Source organism: Pristiophorus japonicus, chromosome 4 (assembly GCF_044704955.1).
Source record: "Pristiophorus japonicus isolate sPriJap1 chromosome 4, sPriJap1.hap1, whole genome shotgun sequence".
NCBI classification, from domain to species: domain Eukaryota; kingdom Metazoa; phylum Chordata; class Chondrichthyes; family Pristiophoridae; genus Pristiophorus; species Pristiophorus japonicus.
The window spans coordinates 268,307,875-268,324,518 of record NC_091980.1 but is presented as its reverse complement, the minus strand read 5'-3'; the positions used below and the strand labels follow the sequence as shown (position 1 = coordinate 268,324,518).

General features: G+C 41.9%; 1 protein-coding gene across 2 annotated transcripts in view; it reads left to right on the top strand.

Annotated features, from left to right (window-relative positions):
• rtn1a (reticulon 1a) overlaps positions 1-16,644 on the top strand; it is a 274,924-nt gene that overhangs the window by 201,003 nt on the left and 57,277 nt on the right. Inside the window, exon 1 of one of the 2 annotated variants that reach the window (XM_070879451.1) lies at positions 16,166-16,274. The exons of the other annotated variant lie outside the window; for it this stretch is intronic. Within the exon in view, the coding sequence (XP_070735552.1) occupies positions 16,262-16,274 (13 nt within the window). The 5' untranslated portion in view covers positions 16,166-16,261. Of the gene's footprint in view, positions 1-16,165; positions 16,275-16,644 lie in introns of those variants that run through there. 2 annotated transcript variants of the gene reach the window in all.

Genomic DNA, 16,644 nt, shown 5'->3' with positions numbered 1-16,644 from the left:
CCATTTCTTTGTTCCCCATTACAAATTCACCCGAATCTGACTGCAAGGGACCTACGTTTGTCTTCACTAATCTTTTTCTCTTCACATATCTTTTTCTCTTCACATATCTATAGAAGCTTTTGCAGTCAGTTTTTAATGTTCCCGGCACGCTTCCTCTCATACTCTATTTTCTCCCTCCTAATTAAATCCTTTGTCCTCCTCTGCTGAATTCTAAATTTCTCCCAGTCCTCAGGATTGCTGCTTTTTCTGGCCAATTTATATGCCTCTTCCTTGGATTTAACACTATCCTCAATTTCCCTTAGCCACGGTTGAGCCAACTTCCCCATTTTATTTTTACTTCAGACAGGGATGTACAATTGTTGAAGTTCATCCACGTGATCTTTAAATGTTTGCCATTGCGTATCCACCGTCAAGCCTTTAAGTATCATTTGCCAGTCTATTCTAGCCAATTCACGTCTCATACCATCGAAGTTACCTTTCCTTAAGTTCAGGACCCTAGTCTCTGAATTAACTGTGTCACTCTCCATCTTAATAAATAATTCTACCATATTATGGCCACTCTTCCCCAAGGGGCCTCGCACAACATTGCTAATTAGTCCTTTCTCGTTACACATCACCCAGTCTAGGATGGCCAGCCCTTTAGTTGGTTCCTCGACATATTGGTCTAGAAAACCCTCCCTAATACACTCCAGGAAATCCTCCTCCACCGCATTGCTACCAGTTTGGTTAGCCCAATCAATATGTAGATTAAAGTCGCCCATGATAACTGCTGTACCTTTATTGCATACATCCCAATTTCTTGTTTGATGCTGTCCCCAACCTCACTACTACTGTTTGGTGGTCTGTACACAACTCCCACGAGCGTATTCTGCCCTTTAGTATTCCGCAGCTCCACCCATACAGATTCCACATTATCCAAGCTAATGTCCTTCCTTACTATTGCATTAATTTCCTCTTTAACCAGCAACGCTACCCCACCTCCTTTTCCTTTCTGTCTATCCTTCCTGAATGTTGAATACCCCTGGATGTTGAGTTCCCAGCCTTGGTCACCCTGGAGCCATGTCTCCGTGATGCCAATTATATCATATTAATTAATTGCTGCCTGTGCAGTTAATTTGTCCACCTTATTCCGAATACTCCTCGCATTGAGGCACAGAGCCTTCAGGCTTGTCTTTTTAACACACTTTGCCCCTTTAGAATTTTGCTGTAATGTGGCCCTTTTTGATTTTTGCCTTGGGTTTCTCTGCCCTCCACTTTTACTTTTCTTCTTTCTATCTTTTGCTTCGGCCCCTATTCTACTTCCCTCTATCTCCCTGCAAAGATTCCCATCCCCCTGCCATATTATTTTAACTCCTCCCCAACAGCACTAGCAAACACTCCCCCTCGGACATTGGTTCCGGTCCTGCCCAGGTGCAAACCGTCTGGTTTGTATTGGTCCCACCTCCCCCAGAACCGGTTCGAATGTTTCAGGAATTTGAATCCCTCCCTTCTGCACCACTTCTCAAGCCACGTATTCATCTGAGCTATCCTGCGATTCCTACTCTGACTAACATGTGACATTGGCAGCAATCCTGAGATTACTACCTTTTGAGGTCCTACATTTAAATGTAACTCCTAGCTCCCTAAATTAACCTTGCAGGACCTCATCCCATTTTTTACCTATATCGTTGGTACCTATATGCATCACGACAACTGGCTGTTCACCCTCCCCCTCCAAAATGATCTGCAACCTCTTTGAAACATCCTTGACCCTTGCACCAGGGAGGCAACATACCATTCTGGAGTCTCGATTGCAGCCGCAAAAACGTCTATTCCCCTTACAATAGAATCCCCTACCACTATAGCTCTCCCACTCTTTTTTCCTGCCATCCTGTGCAGCAGAGCCACCCACCGTGCCATGGACCTGGCTGCTGCTGTCCTCCCCTGCTGACTCATTTCCCCCCCCCCCCCACCCCCCACCAGCAGTACCCAGAATGATGTATCTGTTTTGTTGGGGGATGACCGCAGGGGACCTCTGCACTACCTTCCTTCCACTGCTCTTCCTGTTGGTCATCCATCCCTTATCTGTCTGTGTAGCCTTTACCTGCGGTATGACCAACTCACTAAACGTGCTGTTCACGGCATCCTCAGCATCGCGGATGCTCCAGAGTGAATCCACCCGCAGCTCCAGTGCCGCAATGCGGTCTGTCAGGAGCTGCAGCAGGATACACTTCCCGCACATGTAGTCGTCAGGGACACTGGAAGCGTCCGAGTTCCCGCATAGCACAGGAGGAACATGACACATGTCTGAGCTCTCCTGCCATGACTTAACTCCTAGATTAACTTAATTTGGCAACATCAATGATAAAGGTTACCTACCGATAAAGGAAAAGAAAAGAAAAACTACTCGCCAATCACCAGCCAATCACTTACCCCCTTGGCTGTGACATCACCTTTCGAAGTACTGAAGGGTTACCTGTCTACTAAATAATGGAATAATGTTAATATTAGGTAAGAGATCAGGAAGCATCTAGTTACCAGAGCAGTAGTCTGATAAGCAAGTTGATTTGTTAAATATTGTGCAAGCAGTAACACTGAACCATACTTTGTATAGAAAGAGACATTTTCTGTATTTTCCTAAGCACATTTCCTTAGTTGAAATGTGGTAAATGCTCAGGTCAGCTCTGACTGATTGATGTACTATGCTGTACTGAACTTGGCAAAGAAAAAAACATCCAATGCTGTTTACTGCCTGGATTGAATTTGTGACTGCAGCAAATTGCTATTGGAGATCAATACTGCTGACTTGGTAATTTTTAGAAAATGGGAGTCTGAAATCATTTAACATGCAAGAGAAAGTACAGATGTGCAATAATTTTCAATGAAATTAAATTTAGTTTAATTTGATTAAAATTTCAAGAGTGTAGTCTGGAAATGTATCCATAATGTTAACCTACAGTTATACAGTTGCATCCTTTAGGCGTTTTAATGAAGGGTTACCCCCAAACCATTAACTTGTCATTTCTTTTACAGATGTTGACTGGCCTGCTGGGTATTTCTACATTTTCTGCTTTTTATTTTACATCTTTACTTTAGCTTTGTTGTTGTTTTAGATAAATGACTGTTGGATGCACAGATCATTTAGCAAATATAGGAGGTCACCCCCATAATTTGAGCATAAGTGTAGAAGAAAACCTAAAAACAAGCTGTTGCAAATCTTCTTGCAATACCAACAAAATGTACTTTGTTTTCCCAGTACAGTATTGGGTTATTGGATTGCCATTTTTTTCCAACTAATAGTTTTCTTTAATCTACAAATAACATTAATGTTACTATTGCAAACTAAAATTGGTGCAATTTGCAGCTATTGCTGTGTTCTAAAGGAGATGGGATTGCAGATAGATGCCTATGTATTCTTTTGTCAGGCAGGCATTTATTATGTCATACATTTGGAACCAGGACAGTCTGGTTAATCTGTCTTGTACTGCGAATAACGGAGTAAAAAATTCAATTTTCATATTACCCTTACCCTTCTTGTTTTATCATAAAACATCCTTTTTCTTCTCATTTGAACAACTATTGTTAATTTTGTCTTCCAAAATGTGCCTTTGTTCATTCTTTTACCCTAAATATCTATATTAACTAAAATCAGAACCTCTTATTATATATTAAAGATAAGTTCTTTTTTTGTATTTATGGAATGGTTGCATTTAATCTGGTAAGACTATTAAACCAAAATTAATTGATTCCTTTATAGATTAAAAAATCATAAATTTTAATGATGTGCTTAAGACTGGTTACCAATATAAATAATGTAGTATATATTGTAGTGAATGTTAGATCTGTAGTTTTGCAATAAGCCAAAGATTATGAGCGCTTCAGTTCAGTTTATCCATGCAGTTGACTTCTATTTTTCTTCCAACAATAAATAAATATTTTACCCCATAGACTTACGTAAATTAAAATTGCAAACTTCGGTGTTGAAAATTAACATATTACAGTATTCATTATTTGAATACACAGAGGCTAATGTATTTAATGCTAATGTATTGTTGATTTATTTTTTCCTTCCATGTCTTAACTGTTTATGTATCACATTTTTGTAACCGGAAGATACATTTTCCTGACACCAAACCATGAATTTTTTGATATGGGTGTTATTTCGATCTGATAAGTTAAAAGTGAGCTTTAGACAGACTCCGATGAAGTGTGCTGTTTGAATCTAATTTTCCAAGGTCAGTTCATTACTATTGCTCCAGGTGTAGATTTGGACATATGCAGAAAGCGCACTTAGGCTGGAATTTTACCGGTGCTGAGAAGGCAGATTCGGAGGTCGGTCAGCATTCAAAGTAGAAAAGATTTAGCGGGTCGGGAGCCCGCAGTCAACCCGCCTCCATGCTCGTGTCTCAAGTGTCGGGTCTGTCAGCGCTGAACAGATCCAATTGACATCATTAAGAGGTTGTTAAAAGCCACTTAAACAGCATTTTACCAAGTACTTACCATTTTTCCAGCTTTTTCACAAGGTTCACAGTGCTCGGGGATGACATTAGGTAAGTAGGTTGGGTTTTCAATGAGTATCTATTCTTCTGAATAGTGGACAGCTGCAAATGTGCTACTATTTCACAGATGTTCACTTTCCAATCTTAGAAGCTGGAGCCTTCAAGATTTGGAAGATATATTTCAGCTTTATGCAGGTTGGAAGTGTTTGGAGTAAACTCTCTACCCATTGTCACCTTCGTGGAACAACCTCTCTCATCATTGACAGATCGCTTTTGTCCTCTCAATCTAACCTGCTGTCTATTCCATCAGCAATGATCCCCTTGAACAAATCTCACTTTGGTCCTCAGAATCCCACCATGATCAGCCCCAACACCAGCAACACTAGGCACATCAGCAGCACCAACAATAACACCAACCTTCTCCACAATCAACTGATGCTGCACAGAACCCAGGAATCAGCACCTGACCGCATTGTTGCCTGGGAGGCCAGGGATGGCCTCACCATGGCCAGCTTTACTTCACTTGACGCTGTACACCCTGGCTGCCACATGATGTGCCAAGTTGGCACCACCCCACACCAGCACCAAAGAGCATTCCAACAATGACCAAGCCATTCTGTTCACACTCACCATTGCGGGTAGATCCTTTATGTCTCACCATTCACTGCAACTCACTAAGCCACTTCAAAAGGTGCACACAAATATGTCCAAGAAGGCAAAGTGTTGAAAATAAAAGGTTTCAATATTTGATAACACAGTAACAGAAATTTTACATGAACATTAACGATAACACCCAAATGCCTACCCTTGTGTGTTGTTAGTTGGTATGATAGGACTTTGAGGGTGAGTGTGAGGGGTGGCTAGTGAGATCGGGAAGTGATAATTGTTTTTAAAATTCATTCCGGGTTGTGGGCTTCACAGACAAGGCCAGCATTTATTGCCCATCCCAAATTGCCCTTGAAAAGGTGGTGGTGAGCCGCCGCCTTGAACAACTGCAGTCCTTGCAGTGAAGTTACTCCCACAGTGCTGTTAGGGAGGGAGCTCCAGGACTTTGACAAAGCAACGATGAAGGAATGACGATATATTTCTAAGTCAGGATGGTGTGTTACTTGGAGGGGAACTTGCAGATGATGGTGCTCCCATGGGCCTGCAGCCCTTGTCCTTCTAGATGGTCGCATTCGCGGGTTTGGGAGGTGCTTGCTGAAGAAGCCTTGGCGAGTTGCTGCAGTGCATCTTGTAGATGGTACACACTGCAGCCATAGAAACATAGAAAATAGGTACAGGAGTAGGCCATTCGGCCCTTCGAGCCTGCACCACCATTCAATGAGATCATGGCCGGTGGTGGAGGAAGTGAATGTTGAAGGTGGTGGATGGGATGCCAATCAAGCGGGCTGCTTTTGTCCTGGATGGTATCGAGCTTCTTGAGTGTTGTTGGAGCTACACTCATCCAGGCAAGTGGAGAGTATTCCATCACAATCCTGACCTGTGCCTTGTAGATGGTGAAAAGGCTTTGGGGAGTCGGGAGGTGTGACACTCGATGCCGAATACCCAGCCTCTGACCTCTTGTTTCCACAGTATTTATGTGGCTGGTCCAGTTAAGTTTCTAGACAATGATGAGTCCCAGGATGTTTATGGTGATGCCGTTGAATATTATGATCTTCCATCACTTTACTGCTGATTGAGAGTAGACTGATGGGGCGGTAATTGATCGGATTAGATTTGTTCTGCTTTTTGTGGACAGGACATACCTGGGCAATTTCCCACATTGTCGGGTAGATGCCAGTGTTGTAGCTGTACTGGAACAGCTTGGCTAGAGGCGTGGCTAGTTCTGGAGCACAAGTCTTCAGCATGACAGCCATGATGTTGTCAGGTCTCATAGTCCTTGCTGTATCCAGTGCACTCAGCCATTTCTTGATATCATGGGGGATGAATCGAATTTGCTGAAGACTGGCTTCGATGATGGGGACATCAGGAGGCGGCGGATCATCCACTCGGCACTTCTGACTGAAGATGGTTGCAAACACACCAGCCTTGTATTTTGCACTTGCGCGCTGGGCTCCACCATCATTGAGGATGAGGATATTCATGGAGCCTCCTCCTCCCATTAGTTGTTTAATTGTCCACCACCATTCATGACTGGATGTGGCAGGACTGCAGAGCTTTGATCTGATCCGTTGATTGTGGAATCGCTTAGTTCTGTTTATAGCATGCTGCTTCCATTGTTTAGCATGCATGTCCTGTGTTGCAGCTTCCCCAGGTTGGTACCTCATTTTTAGGTATGCCTGGTGCTGTTCCTGGTATGCTCTTCTACACTCCTCATTGAACCAAGGTTGGTCCCCTGGCTTGATGGTAATGGTAGAGTGAGGGATATGCCAGGCCATGAGGTTGCGGATTGTGGTGGAATACAATTCTGCGGCTGCTGATGGCCACAGCACCTCATGGATGCCCAGTTTTGAGCTGCTAGATCTGTTCTGAATTTATCCCATTTAGCATGGTTGTCGTGCCACACAACACAATAGAGGGTGTCTTCAGTGTGAAGATGGGACTTCATCTGCACAAGGACAGTGCGGTAATCACTGCTACCAATGTTGTCATGGACAGATGCAGTTGTGACAGCTGGATTGGTGAGGGTGAATTCAAATAGGAAATGTAGATAGAGAGGGATGGCTGGAGGTGTAAGGGAAGTTGGTGTATGGATGTGCAGGAGTAGGGAAGGGAAGGCAGAGTGATGGGGATGTGATGAGTGACACAGCAGGATGAGGTTGAGTGCGCCTTTGCAGTAACATTTCGTGATCTACTGAGATCATTGAAAGGTTTCCGCCACTGCAGCCAGGTCCGCTTGACGACATCCCTGCTTGTGCCCTCCTGTGCAATGTGCAACCAGGCTGCACTGGTCTCCTGGAGAGGTCTCCTTCATCCATCGGAAGGGAAGAGAATCCCCCTGCGTGCTGTGACTCTCTCCATAAGCAAAGCAAATGGAGGGAGTGATGGGAGAGTCTGGGTGCAGCCGTGCACCTTTGTGCAGTGATTGTCAGTGTTTGCAGCCATCATCACCAATGCTGTAGAACACTGACAGCACAATTGTCAAAATTAATATGGACATGGTCCTTTTAAGGAAACCAGCTGATGATGTGTCATCAAATGATGTCATTAGACCCGCTTCCTTTTAATTGGGCAGGTTTAACAAGCCCAATCAAGGTAAAGTCACTTGGAGAGAGTGAGCTGCAGTCAGGAGCGGGACGACATCTCGCTTCAGACCTCGGATGCCTTGTTTGGCAAAATCACGGCCTAATGGTGGAAGTGGAAAATTGTGTGTATGTGAAGTTTAAAGGAATGAGCACAAATAAAAGGTTAGAATAGGGTGACAAAATTTCTCAGAAGTCTTTGGAAAGGCTCAAAGGACATTTGAACCCAATAGCAGCTTTTGCAAGGGCTAATAGGGGAAAGGATTAAAAAGTGATCGGCAAGAATGAAGGGCAGGAGTGAATTTGCTAGTAACCCCCTGTTTGATGACGGATAAAATAGAGTTGGTGCTGCCTGTGGTGGTTGTGAAGAGGATGATTTTTGCCATTCTTCGGCACTGTCTTAACAGGCCTGCGTTGTGGCAGGCCTAGAAAGTTGTGAAAGTGTGTTGTAGGGTGCCAATATTGTCACTGCCTGTGCCAGCCATATGGTGCATGTTAGCTACATCTGGCTCTCTACTGACCCAGTTGTTGGCAGGTAGATGTGACAATGCCAGTAGATGATTAGTGACATCTTGGCTGCTGCGGCCAATCAAGCTATGCTGGCTTTAATCATCCTGACATGCCTTCTTTCTTGCAGTTTCGCTGGAAATTACACATGTGATTGGAGTGCTTGCAAGGTAGTGTCTAGCATTATGGCTGATCAGGCATTGGTGCATCTTAGTGGTGTCATTGTGCCTCTTGTCCCAGCTTCCTTTGGGAATAGCAGCCTCCACCTGCACAAATCTGCCAAAGTGATGTACATTCAGCTCTATCTGCAGATGCAGATGTAGTGGGCACAGAGAACCTCTTGTGCAGCTGGATGGATCTGCTTGGCCTTCCTCCATTGGTCTTCTTGTGCTTCATCCAAGAACTTCAGATATGTAGAATTCCATGAGGAATGCAGTGCGAGTAATGGTACGGGAGAGAAAAAAACAAATTAGAATTATTTTATCACTAAGACCTTACGTGGCAATAGAAAAAAAATGACTAACATAACCTTATCAGTGCTGTGTTCTTTCCATGACCTTCCATGTATTTACTACTACCTAGCAATGCTGGACACCCATTTCACATGAGCATGATTAAGGATGGACATCCTGGACAGTTGAACATTGGGAAATAGCATGCGGGATATTGGGGGCACGATCTCAAAAGTTGCAGATGATACGAAGATCTGTGCAAATGTTAGAACAGTAGACCATGCTCAACTCCTTCAGGCGGATCTTCAATGTGTTGGGAGATTGGGCTCATGATTGGCAAATGATGTTTAATTTGGATAACTGCAGGATTATGCATGTGGGCAGGGAGAATGCTCAACATTCATATGTCCATTGGGGAAAAGCTTAAAGAAGGTGGAGAAATAGATCTCGACATTCTAGTATATCGATCTCTAAACGTACATGAGCATTGCCTTGAAACGATAGCTAGAACAAATATTTTGTTAGGGTGCATTCATAGGACAATTGATTATAAGATGAAGTTAGGCCTCACTTGGAATACTGTGGTCAGTTTTTGTCTCCTCACATGGTGGCATGGTGATATTGAGGCATTGGAAAAGGTTCAGAAGAGAGCCACTAGAGTAATTCCCAGTATAAAGTATCTTCGTTATCAAGGTGGGCTGAAAGAGTTGGGACTCTACACTTGTGAGAAGTGTAGATTTAGGGCTGATCTGATTGAGATTTAAAGTTTGTTCCAATTAAATTGGTTAGTCAGGGCCAACATGCCCTGTAAACGGCATGCACGGTATCTACAATGGAAAAGCTGGTGAGCGGCCTGCGCGGGACCTTTGTCAGGACCAGGGGTCATAATTTTTAAGTTGTATATGTCCAAATCTAGGTTAGATATCAGGAGATGGTTCTTTTCCCAGGGAATAGTGGATCTCTGGAAAACGCTGCCGTCTCGTGCGGTGGACACCGATCCGCTGAATTACTTCAAGCGAGAGTTGGACCTGTTTCTGGTTGGGGCAGACATCACATCTTACAAAAGATTAATACTTCAGGGAATTCAGGACCAGAGTAATCTCCTGGACTAGTTTCAATTGCCTAGTTGGGTCAGAGAGGAATTTCCCAGATTTTTTCTTCCCCCAAATTGGCCTGGGTTTTAATCTGTTTTTTCACCTCTCCCAAGAGATCATATGGTTTTGGGTGGAGTGGAGAGTGTACATGTTGTGATACACAAGGTATCATAATTGTGTGGGACAGGCTGGATGGATCAGAGGGCCTTTACCTACCCGTCATTGTTCGCATGTTTGTATCTGAGGAGAAGGAATCACTTACAATATCAGCTACATGGGGGCTAGGAAGGGAAATTGAATGTCAGCAGCTTAGTGGGAATAGGGTCAAAAGAGCAAGAGGTAGGTCTCAGACAAGACGAGCTCAGTGAGTGCATCAGCAGAGATGGGAGAGAAACCAGAGAAAGATGTGAGTTTAGGGCAAGGGTAGGATGGGGAAATATGGCAGGGGGTGGGGTTTGTCTTGATGGGCAAGGGGAAGGGGGGGAATCCACAGAGGCAGCTGAACAGAAGGCCTCAATATTAGAGACAAAGATGTCCACGAGCTTCTTGCATTTGTTGAATGTGAGCGTGGAAGAGGCAGCGGAAAGGGGTTTCAGGAAAAAAACAGACTTGCATTTATATAGAGCCTTTCATGACCTCTTGATGCCCCAAAGTGCTTCACAGCAAATGAAATACTTTTGAAGTGTCATACTGTCAAATTTATCCGTTTTGTCTTGTAACACTGCTGTGAAGTGCCTTGGGATGTTTTACTACGTTAAAGGTGGTATATAAATAAAAATTGTTGTTGTAATGTAGGAAACGTGGCAGCCAATTGTGCACAGCAAGCTCCCACCAACAGCAACATGATAATGACCAGATAATTTTTTTTTTTTAGTGATGTTGATTGAGGGATATATATTGGCTAGGACACCAGGGATAACTCCCCTACTCTTTGAAATAGTGCCATGGGACCTTTTACATCAACATGAGAGAGCAAATGGGACTTAGTTTAACGTCTCATCTGAAAGATGACACCTCCGCCAGTGCAGCACTACCCCTCAGCACTGCACTAGAGGGTCAGCCTAGATTTTTGTGCTCACTGGAGTGGGACTTGAACCCACAACTTTGTGACTCAGAGGCGAGAGTGCTACCCACTGAGCCATGGCTGGCAGGAGAAAGTGGATTTCTGTCCAGGCCCCACATAGCAGCAAAATAAAGGAATTATGTATTTGAACCCCTAGGTCTCTCTGTTCCTCCATACCCTTTAGAGTCTTTCCATTGAGTGTATGCTCCCATTCCTTATTTTTCTTCCCCCTTTGCAATACTTCACATTGCTCCACATTAAATTGCATCTTTGACTTGTCTACCCCATTCCATAATTTGTCTCTGTCCTCCTGAAGTCTTTTACAGACTCCCTCACCATTTAAGTCCCTTACTTTGCATCGTCAGCAAATTTTGATATTGTGCTGCCAATGCCCAAGTCCACATCATCTATATAAATATCGAGAACTAAATTAGACCCAGTACTGATCCCCGGGGTACACTACTTTCAACACTTGTCCAATCAGAGGAATCTGGTGTTCCATTTCATTGCAAATATTTTCACATCCAAGGCATGTGCTGTATATCTCCAGTGTATAGAACATTAGATGTATGAGGAAACCAGATCTATAGTGTAAATGATTGGTACAAGTTTTATGATGGCATGATGATTTTTATAATTTACCTTAGCTTCTTGGACAAATGGCTGTTTTGTTCCATTAGACTCACTGGGCTCAATTTTCCCCAAAGCTGTTTTTTGGCGTACTTGAAGAGTTACGCCCTTTTTTGGCGTCTCAAGTACGGCAAAAAAAGAATTCTAAGTTTCCCCGTTTGAATTCTTCATTTTGACGCCGACTAGCCTGTCGTTTAGTTTTGGGGGTGGAGCCTTGCTCTGCGCCAAAAAGATCGGGTTGCCACGGTAACCAGGGACACAATGCAGTCTGAAGCTGGAAAGTGAAATATACAGCTAGCTCACAGCAACCATTCACAAGCACATTACAGCAACTTACCAAGCACATTAAACATTACAGCAACTTACTTCCATTAAATTATTAACGTGTCCACCCCCCCCCCCCCAAAATCAGTGCTGGTCGCCGCTCCTATCCCAGGCCGAAGGGCATCCTGGTGCTGGTCCCCCCCAGCTATCCCAGGCCGAATGGCCTCCTGGTCCCCATACCTATCCCTGGTCGAATGGCCTCTCCCCTCCTGCTCCCTGCACCTATCCCTGACCGAATGGCCTCCTGGTCCCCGTACCTATCCCTGGCCGAATGGCCTCCCGATGCCAGTCCCCCGCACCTATCCCAGGCCGAATGGCCTCCTGGTCCTGGGCCCCGCACCTATCCCAGGCTGAATGGCCTCCTCCCTCCCGGTCCCCGCTCCTAACTATACCCGAAAGACTTCACCCCGCCTCTCTCCCACTCTCTCTTACCTCTCCTGCTGCTATTGTCTGGGCATCTGCTGTGCTGATCTCCTTACCTGTGCCAATTTTCTTAACTCACCAGAACGTTTTTCCACAGAGGCCATATATGCCGGCCTAAGAAGAACTGGAATAACTCTGAGCTGGCCAAACTTGCCTAACTGGCCAGAATTGTCGCGGGTGGCAGGATACGCACCCGATGACTCAAAAAAAAACCTTAAAAAATCGTAAATAACATTGATTGGGAAAACTTGTATTTTTTAACTTGGGCCAAAAAAAGTGGCATGTGTCAAAAAAACAGCCACATCACTGGGGAAAATTGAGCCCACAATTTTAGACTCCCATTGGGGCAGTTGAAATAGACGCTTAATAAAACATTCCACAGAGTTATCAGTTGCTGTTTTTTTTTGTAGAGCACTGTGTTTAGTTGTGCTTATCGCTTTTGCATTATGTGAATATGCATTTCATTTTTCTTTGTAGTCAAGTGAATCTAAGCAACTTCCCTGCCTTTTGGTTGCTTCCGTTACCATGGATACTAGTCTAAGACATGAAATTTGCTGTACCCACTTTCTAACATGCGTTGTGTGTGCTATTTATAAGCTGCATGGAATACAGAACTATCTCTGGGCAGTGTGTGTATAAAATTATAACATTTGTTGTAGAGATATGTCTATTACAACATACTAGGGTATCTTTATGTCTGGTTTGAATTAAACACTTAAAAACTATAAATAGCATTGCAAGTTTTATTTCAAAAGTAATTGCTGTTTAATGTACTAATACAAAAATATATTTAGTGTGGTACAGTGTCCAATAGCAAATTTAGACTAAACAGATTTGTGTAGTGTAGTTATATTATTGTGTTTACATGGAGGTTATTGTGATTCACAGATTCTGTCTTGCAGCTATGTGCCTTGGCTGCTGATTTAGAGATTGATTTCATGATAAAAGTCATATTACATTCATACTTTATGATGCAGTGTATGTGGTACAGGTGGTCGATGTCAAAATGAAGACAATAGTTTGGGAAACTGAGCTGTTAAATCTAGTATCCTAGTGATAGCCTTTAATATGTTTGCAGGCCAGAAACCAAACCTCTTAAATATAGATGCATACAATCTGTTACATTTTTAATTACCCATGCTCTTGTACCATCAGGTTTGATTAATCACTTGAATAGCTTATCCCAATTCTTGGTGAGGCAGCTGCTTTTAATTTGAAAAGAGATTTGCATTCTGTTTCAAAGGAAGAGCATTCCCTAGGGCAATTACATCGCAGTGCTGATTTGCTGCAGTGGAGACTGCAGCGTTTACATATTGCCCTCCCCTTTCCCTGTTCTGCTTACAACACCAGTCTCTTGCCAGTACGCACTTCATCCCATAAATGCATTGGAATGCCTAACTGAAAAACCTGGTGGCAGAAATATCTGAGATTTTTGATGTCCCAAGATGCAGACCAGTGCAGATTCAGTGAAGATGGAATGCCTGTGGAGTTGCTGGAAGAACCAGGGTACTCAATTGTTTTGCATGTTTTGAAAGGAATGGATCAGGGAGGGTTGTTTCTGTACTAAGATGCATCTTAATGTGCTTTGTTCACCTGTGGGCCTTTCACTTGCTTCTTATTGCAGCAAAGCAATGGTTTGTTGTGCAGTGTGCTATTGTGGGTAGGTGTGGCACATATGTTTTTAAATATATATGTTTTGTTGAAAGAAAGCAAGAATAGCATTTTTTATTGCTTTGTTTATATGACTGTGCACAAACCTGCAAGGGAGATTTGTTTGGAATTTGATCTATGCTTTTTCTGTTGTGTATAGATATTGTTGCAAAATAAATAACATTAGGATTGTACTAGAATGAATGCATATTATATGTGTCATTCATTGTCATTCTCAATTTGAGCAGCATTTAACAGTTTAACTGCAGAGCATCATTTTACAATGGGACACACCCATGATGAAAACAGCATTTTTCTCAGTACAGACCAGCTGCTATAAAGAAACAAGATTACGCTTTCATCCTTTGTTTTATTGTTCAAAATTAACAGATTTATATATTCTGTTTTTGTTGCTTCATGTAGACATCTAACAAGATATATGTTGAGGATTCTACTTGAAACAAAGTAATAATGTCCATAGATACTGTGTCATGGCTCGTAGTAAAATAATTTATAGAGACGAGTGGAAGCATCCTTTTGTACATCTGTTTCAAAAGCATCTAGAGCAGCACTGGGTGTGGCCATCTTCCTCTGATACAGTGTACGGAGGGCTTTTTCAGCCATTTTTTTTTCTTTCAGCATCACTCTGAATTCTGTCTAGACATTTTAGCAATGGAGGTGGCCAATAATTAAAAAGTCTAACTATACCCAAAAAAGGATTTATTTCTATTGCCAGTATAACAATAATGCTTTGCTCACCATGTCCTAATAGGAGAATTTTATTGACAGATTTGTCTTTAATGTTCCAAAGCCTTCGAGCATATTCCATACTTAGCCACCTGACATGATCACACTTTATCAAAACAGGATAAATCCGCAGGATACCCCTCCCATCTATATACGGTCCAGAAATTCAAAATATAGCTAAAATGCTTTCCTTAATGAAAGGAAAATAGCATATTAATCCTCAATTGTTGTAACATCACAATATATTATTCACATGAGTCACGTTTTCCGAAGCAGTTTGTTTCAACAACCACATTCATAAACAAATTGTGTCCTTCTTTAATAAATTTATAAGAAGTTGTCTGCCACTTAATTATGAATGCTATAATTATTCTAATGCACACAATACAGTATTTCTATTAAATTCTGTGATGCTCTTTTATATGCAATAAACTATCCTCATTTTGTTCTCCGTGTTATTTATAAACAATCTTGGAAATGTAAAGGGAGTTTTGTGTGAAAATGTAAAAATAATCAAATCCAAATAATTCTTCAGATTTTAACATCACTTTTTCTATCTATTTGAATATGTCAGCAGATTAATTTTGAAAAGCCATTAGGCAAATAAATGAAGACATATTTATTTTGAAAATCTGCACACAATCTATACTGCCAGGTATACTGTGGAAAAAATATCTGTTGAACGAGGGTGCGTTGCAAGGCTTTAAACAGAATGGGGCATATTGATGATGTCATAAACCATAAAAGCAAAGCTTTAAACCATTCATGTAAATCATCAGCATCCTGAGGTAGTGTTGCTGACTGCTCAAGAATAGTTGCTATTTTATTGAATATATAGATGAGAACTTTGGTATATTTTGGGTAACCATTGGCAAAAAATTGTGGGGTTTTTTGCCGACTGCAGCTCTTTTGTCCATCTGAAGTTAAGCCCATGATTTTAATAGCATTTTTAACTAGGAGTGTCTAATGTCTCAACTAGTAAATACTATTGGTTTAAAGAGAAAGTAAGGACATCTAGGCCTGCAATAGTAGAGTGTTGTACCATGAGAAATTAACTTTAATGTTTATGTCCAGTTGCTAGCAGAAATGCACACATGAGCTTTGTGTGAATGAGGGCACTGCTTCACCCATGTCCAGAATAAAGAACACGTTGAATTAAAAATAAGCGTTGTGGAACAAAGGAGCGGACATTGTATTTCTTTCATTTTATATTTATAAAGATAAATCCTTATAACACCAAACATACTTGTACATACAAGTTAGGATTACAGTACAATATTTAATTGGAAAAACGTGGCTATTGACTAGTATAGAAGAGGCTTAAATTTTAAGTTCCTCCTGCTGACTGATATATAGTGGTCACATTATTGAGTACATTGGGGGGTACTGCTGTAATTCTAATTCATAAATTTTAACTAAGTGGCATTAGGAATGTTTTTGTTGCTGGGAAGGAACTACATAGTAAATTAATTTCATTTTGGGTCTAATAAACTTCCGTAGAAACTTTTAATAAACTGGCAAGGCATGGGAAACTATTGTAGGAGTGGTGCTTTGAGTGTATTATGGTAATATGGTAGTAGGTGTAATTTGACAAGGGCTGGCTCTTCTCATTAGTCAGGCGAAGGCTGTATTCATCGTTTGACAACCCAGCAGGAAGTAGAAAGCCGGACTCTTTGTTTTGCGCTCCATTCAGCTGTATGAATTCACAATGGCAACATTTGGTTAGTATATGCTTGGTTCACTTGTTTAGAAAAGAAAAATGAAATATTAAGTTATTTATACAGATTTGACAGTTAAAGTGCAGTGGAGAATGTGTATGTATTTAGTTAATCGCAGGGTAATGTAAGTGGCCGTTAATGGTTGCTGTCTTGGGTGCTGGAATCATCTTGGAACTTGTTTAAGAAAACAAATGCTTAATCTGTTACTGAAATTGTATCTTTATGGGCAGGAAAACTTTTTTTAAAGTTTGATTTCGATTAGAACTCATTTACAGTGAGGGAACCTAGTGATTTAATAATATGAAGAGTTTCATGTCTTGACCTTGGGTAAAGAAACACAATACCCTAGGGTTGTAATTTGATGCAAAGAAGA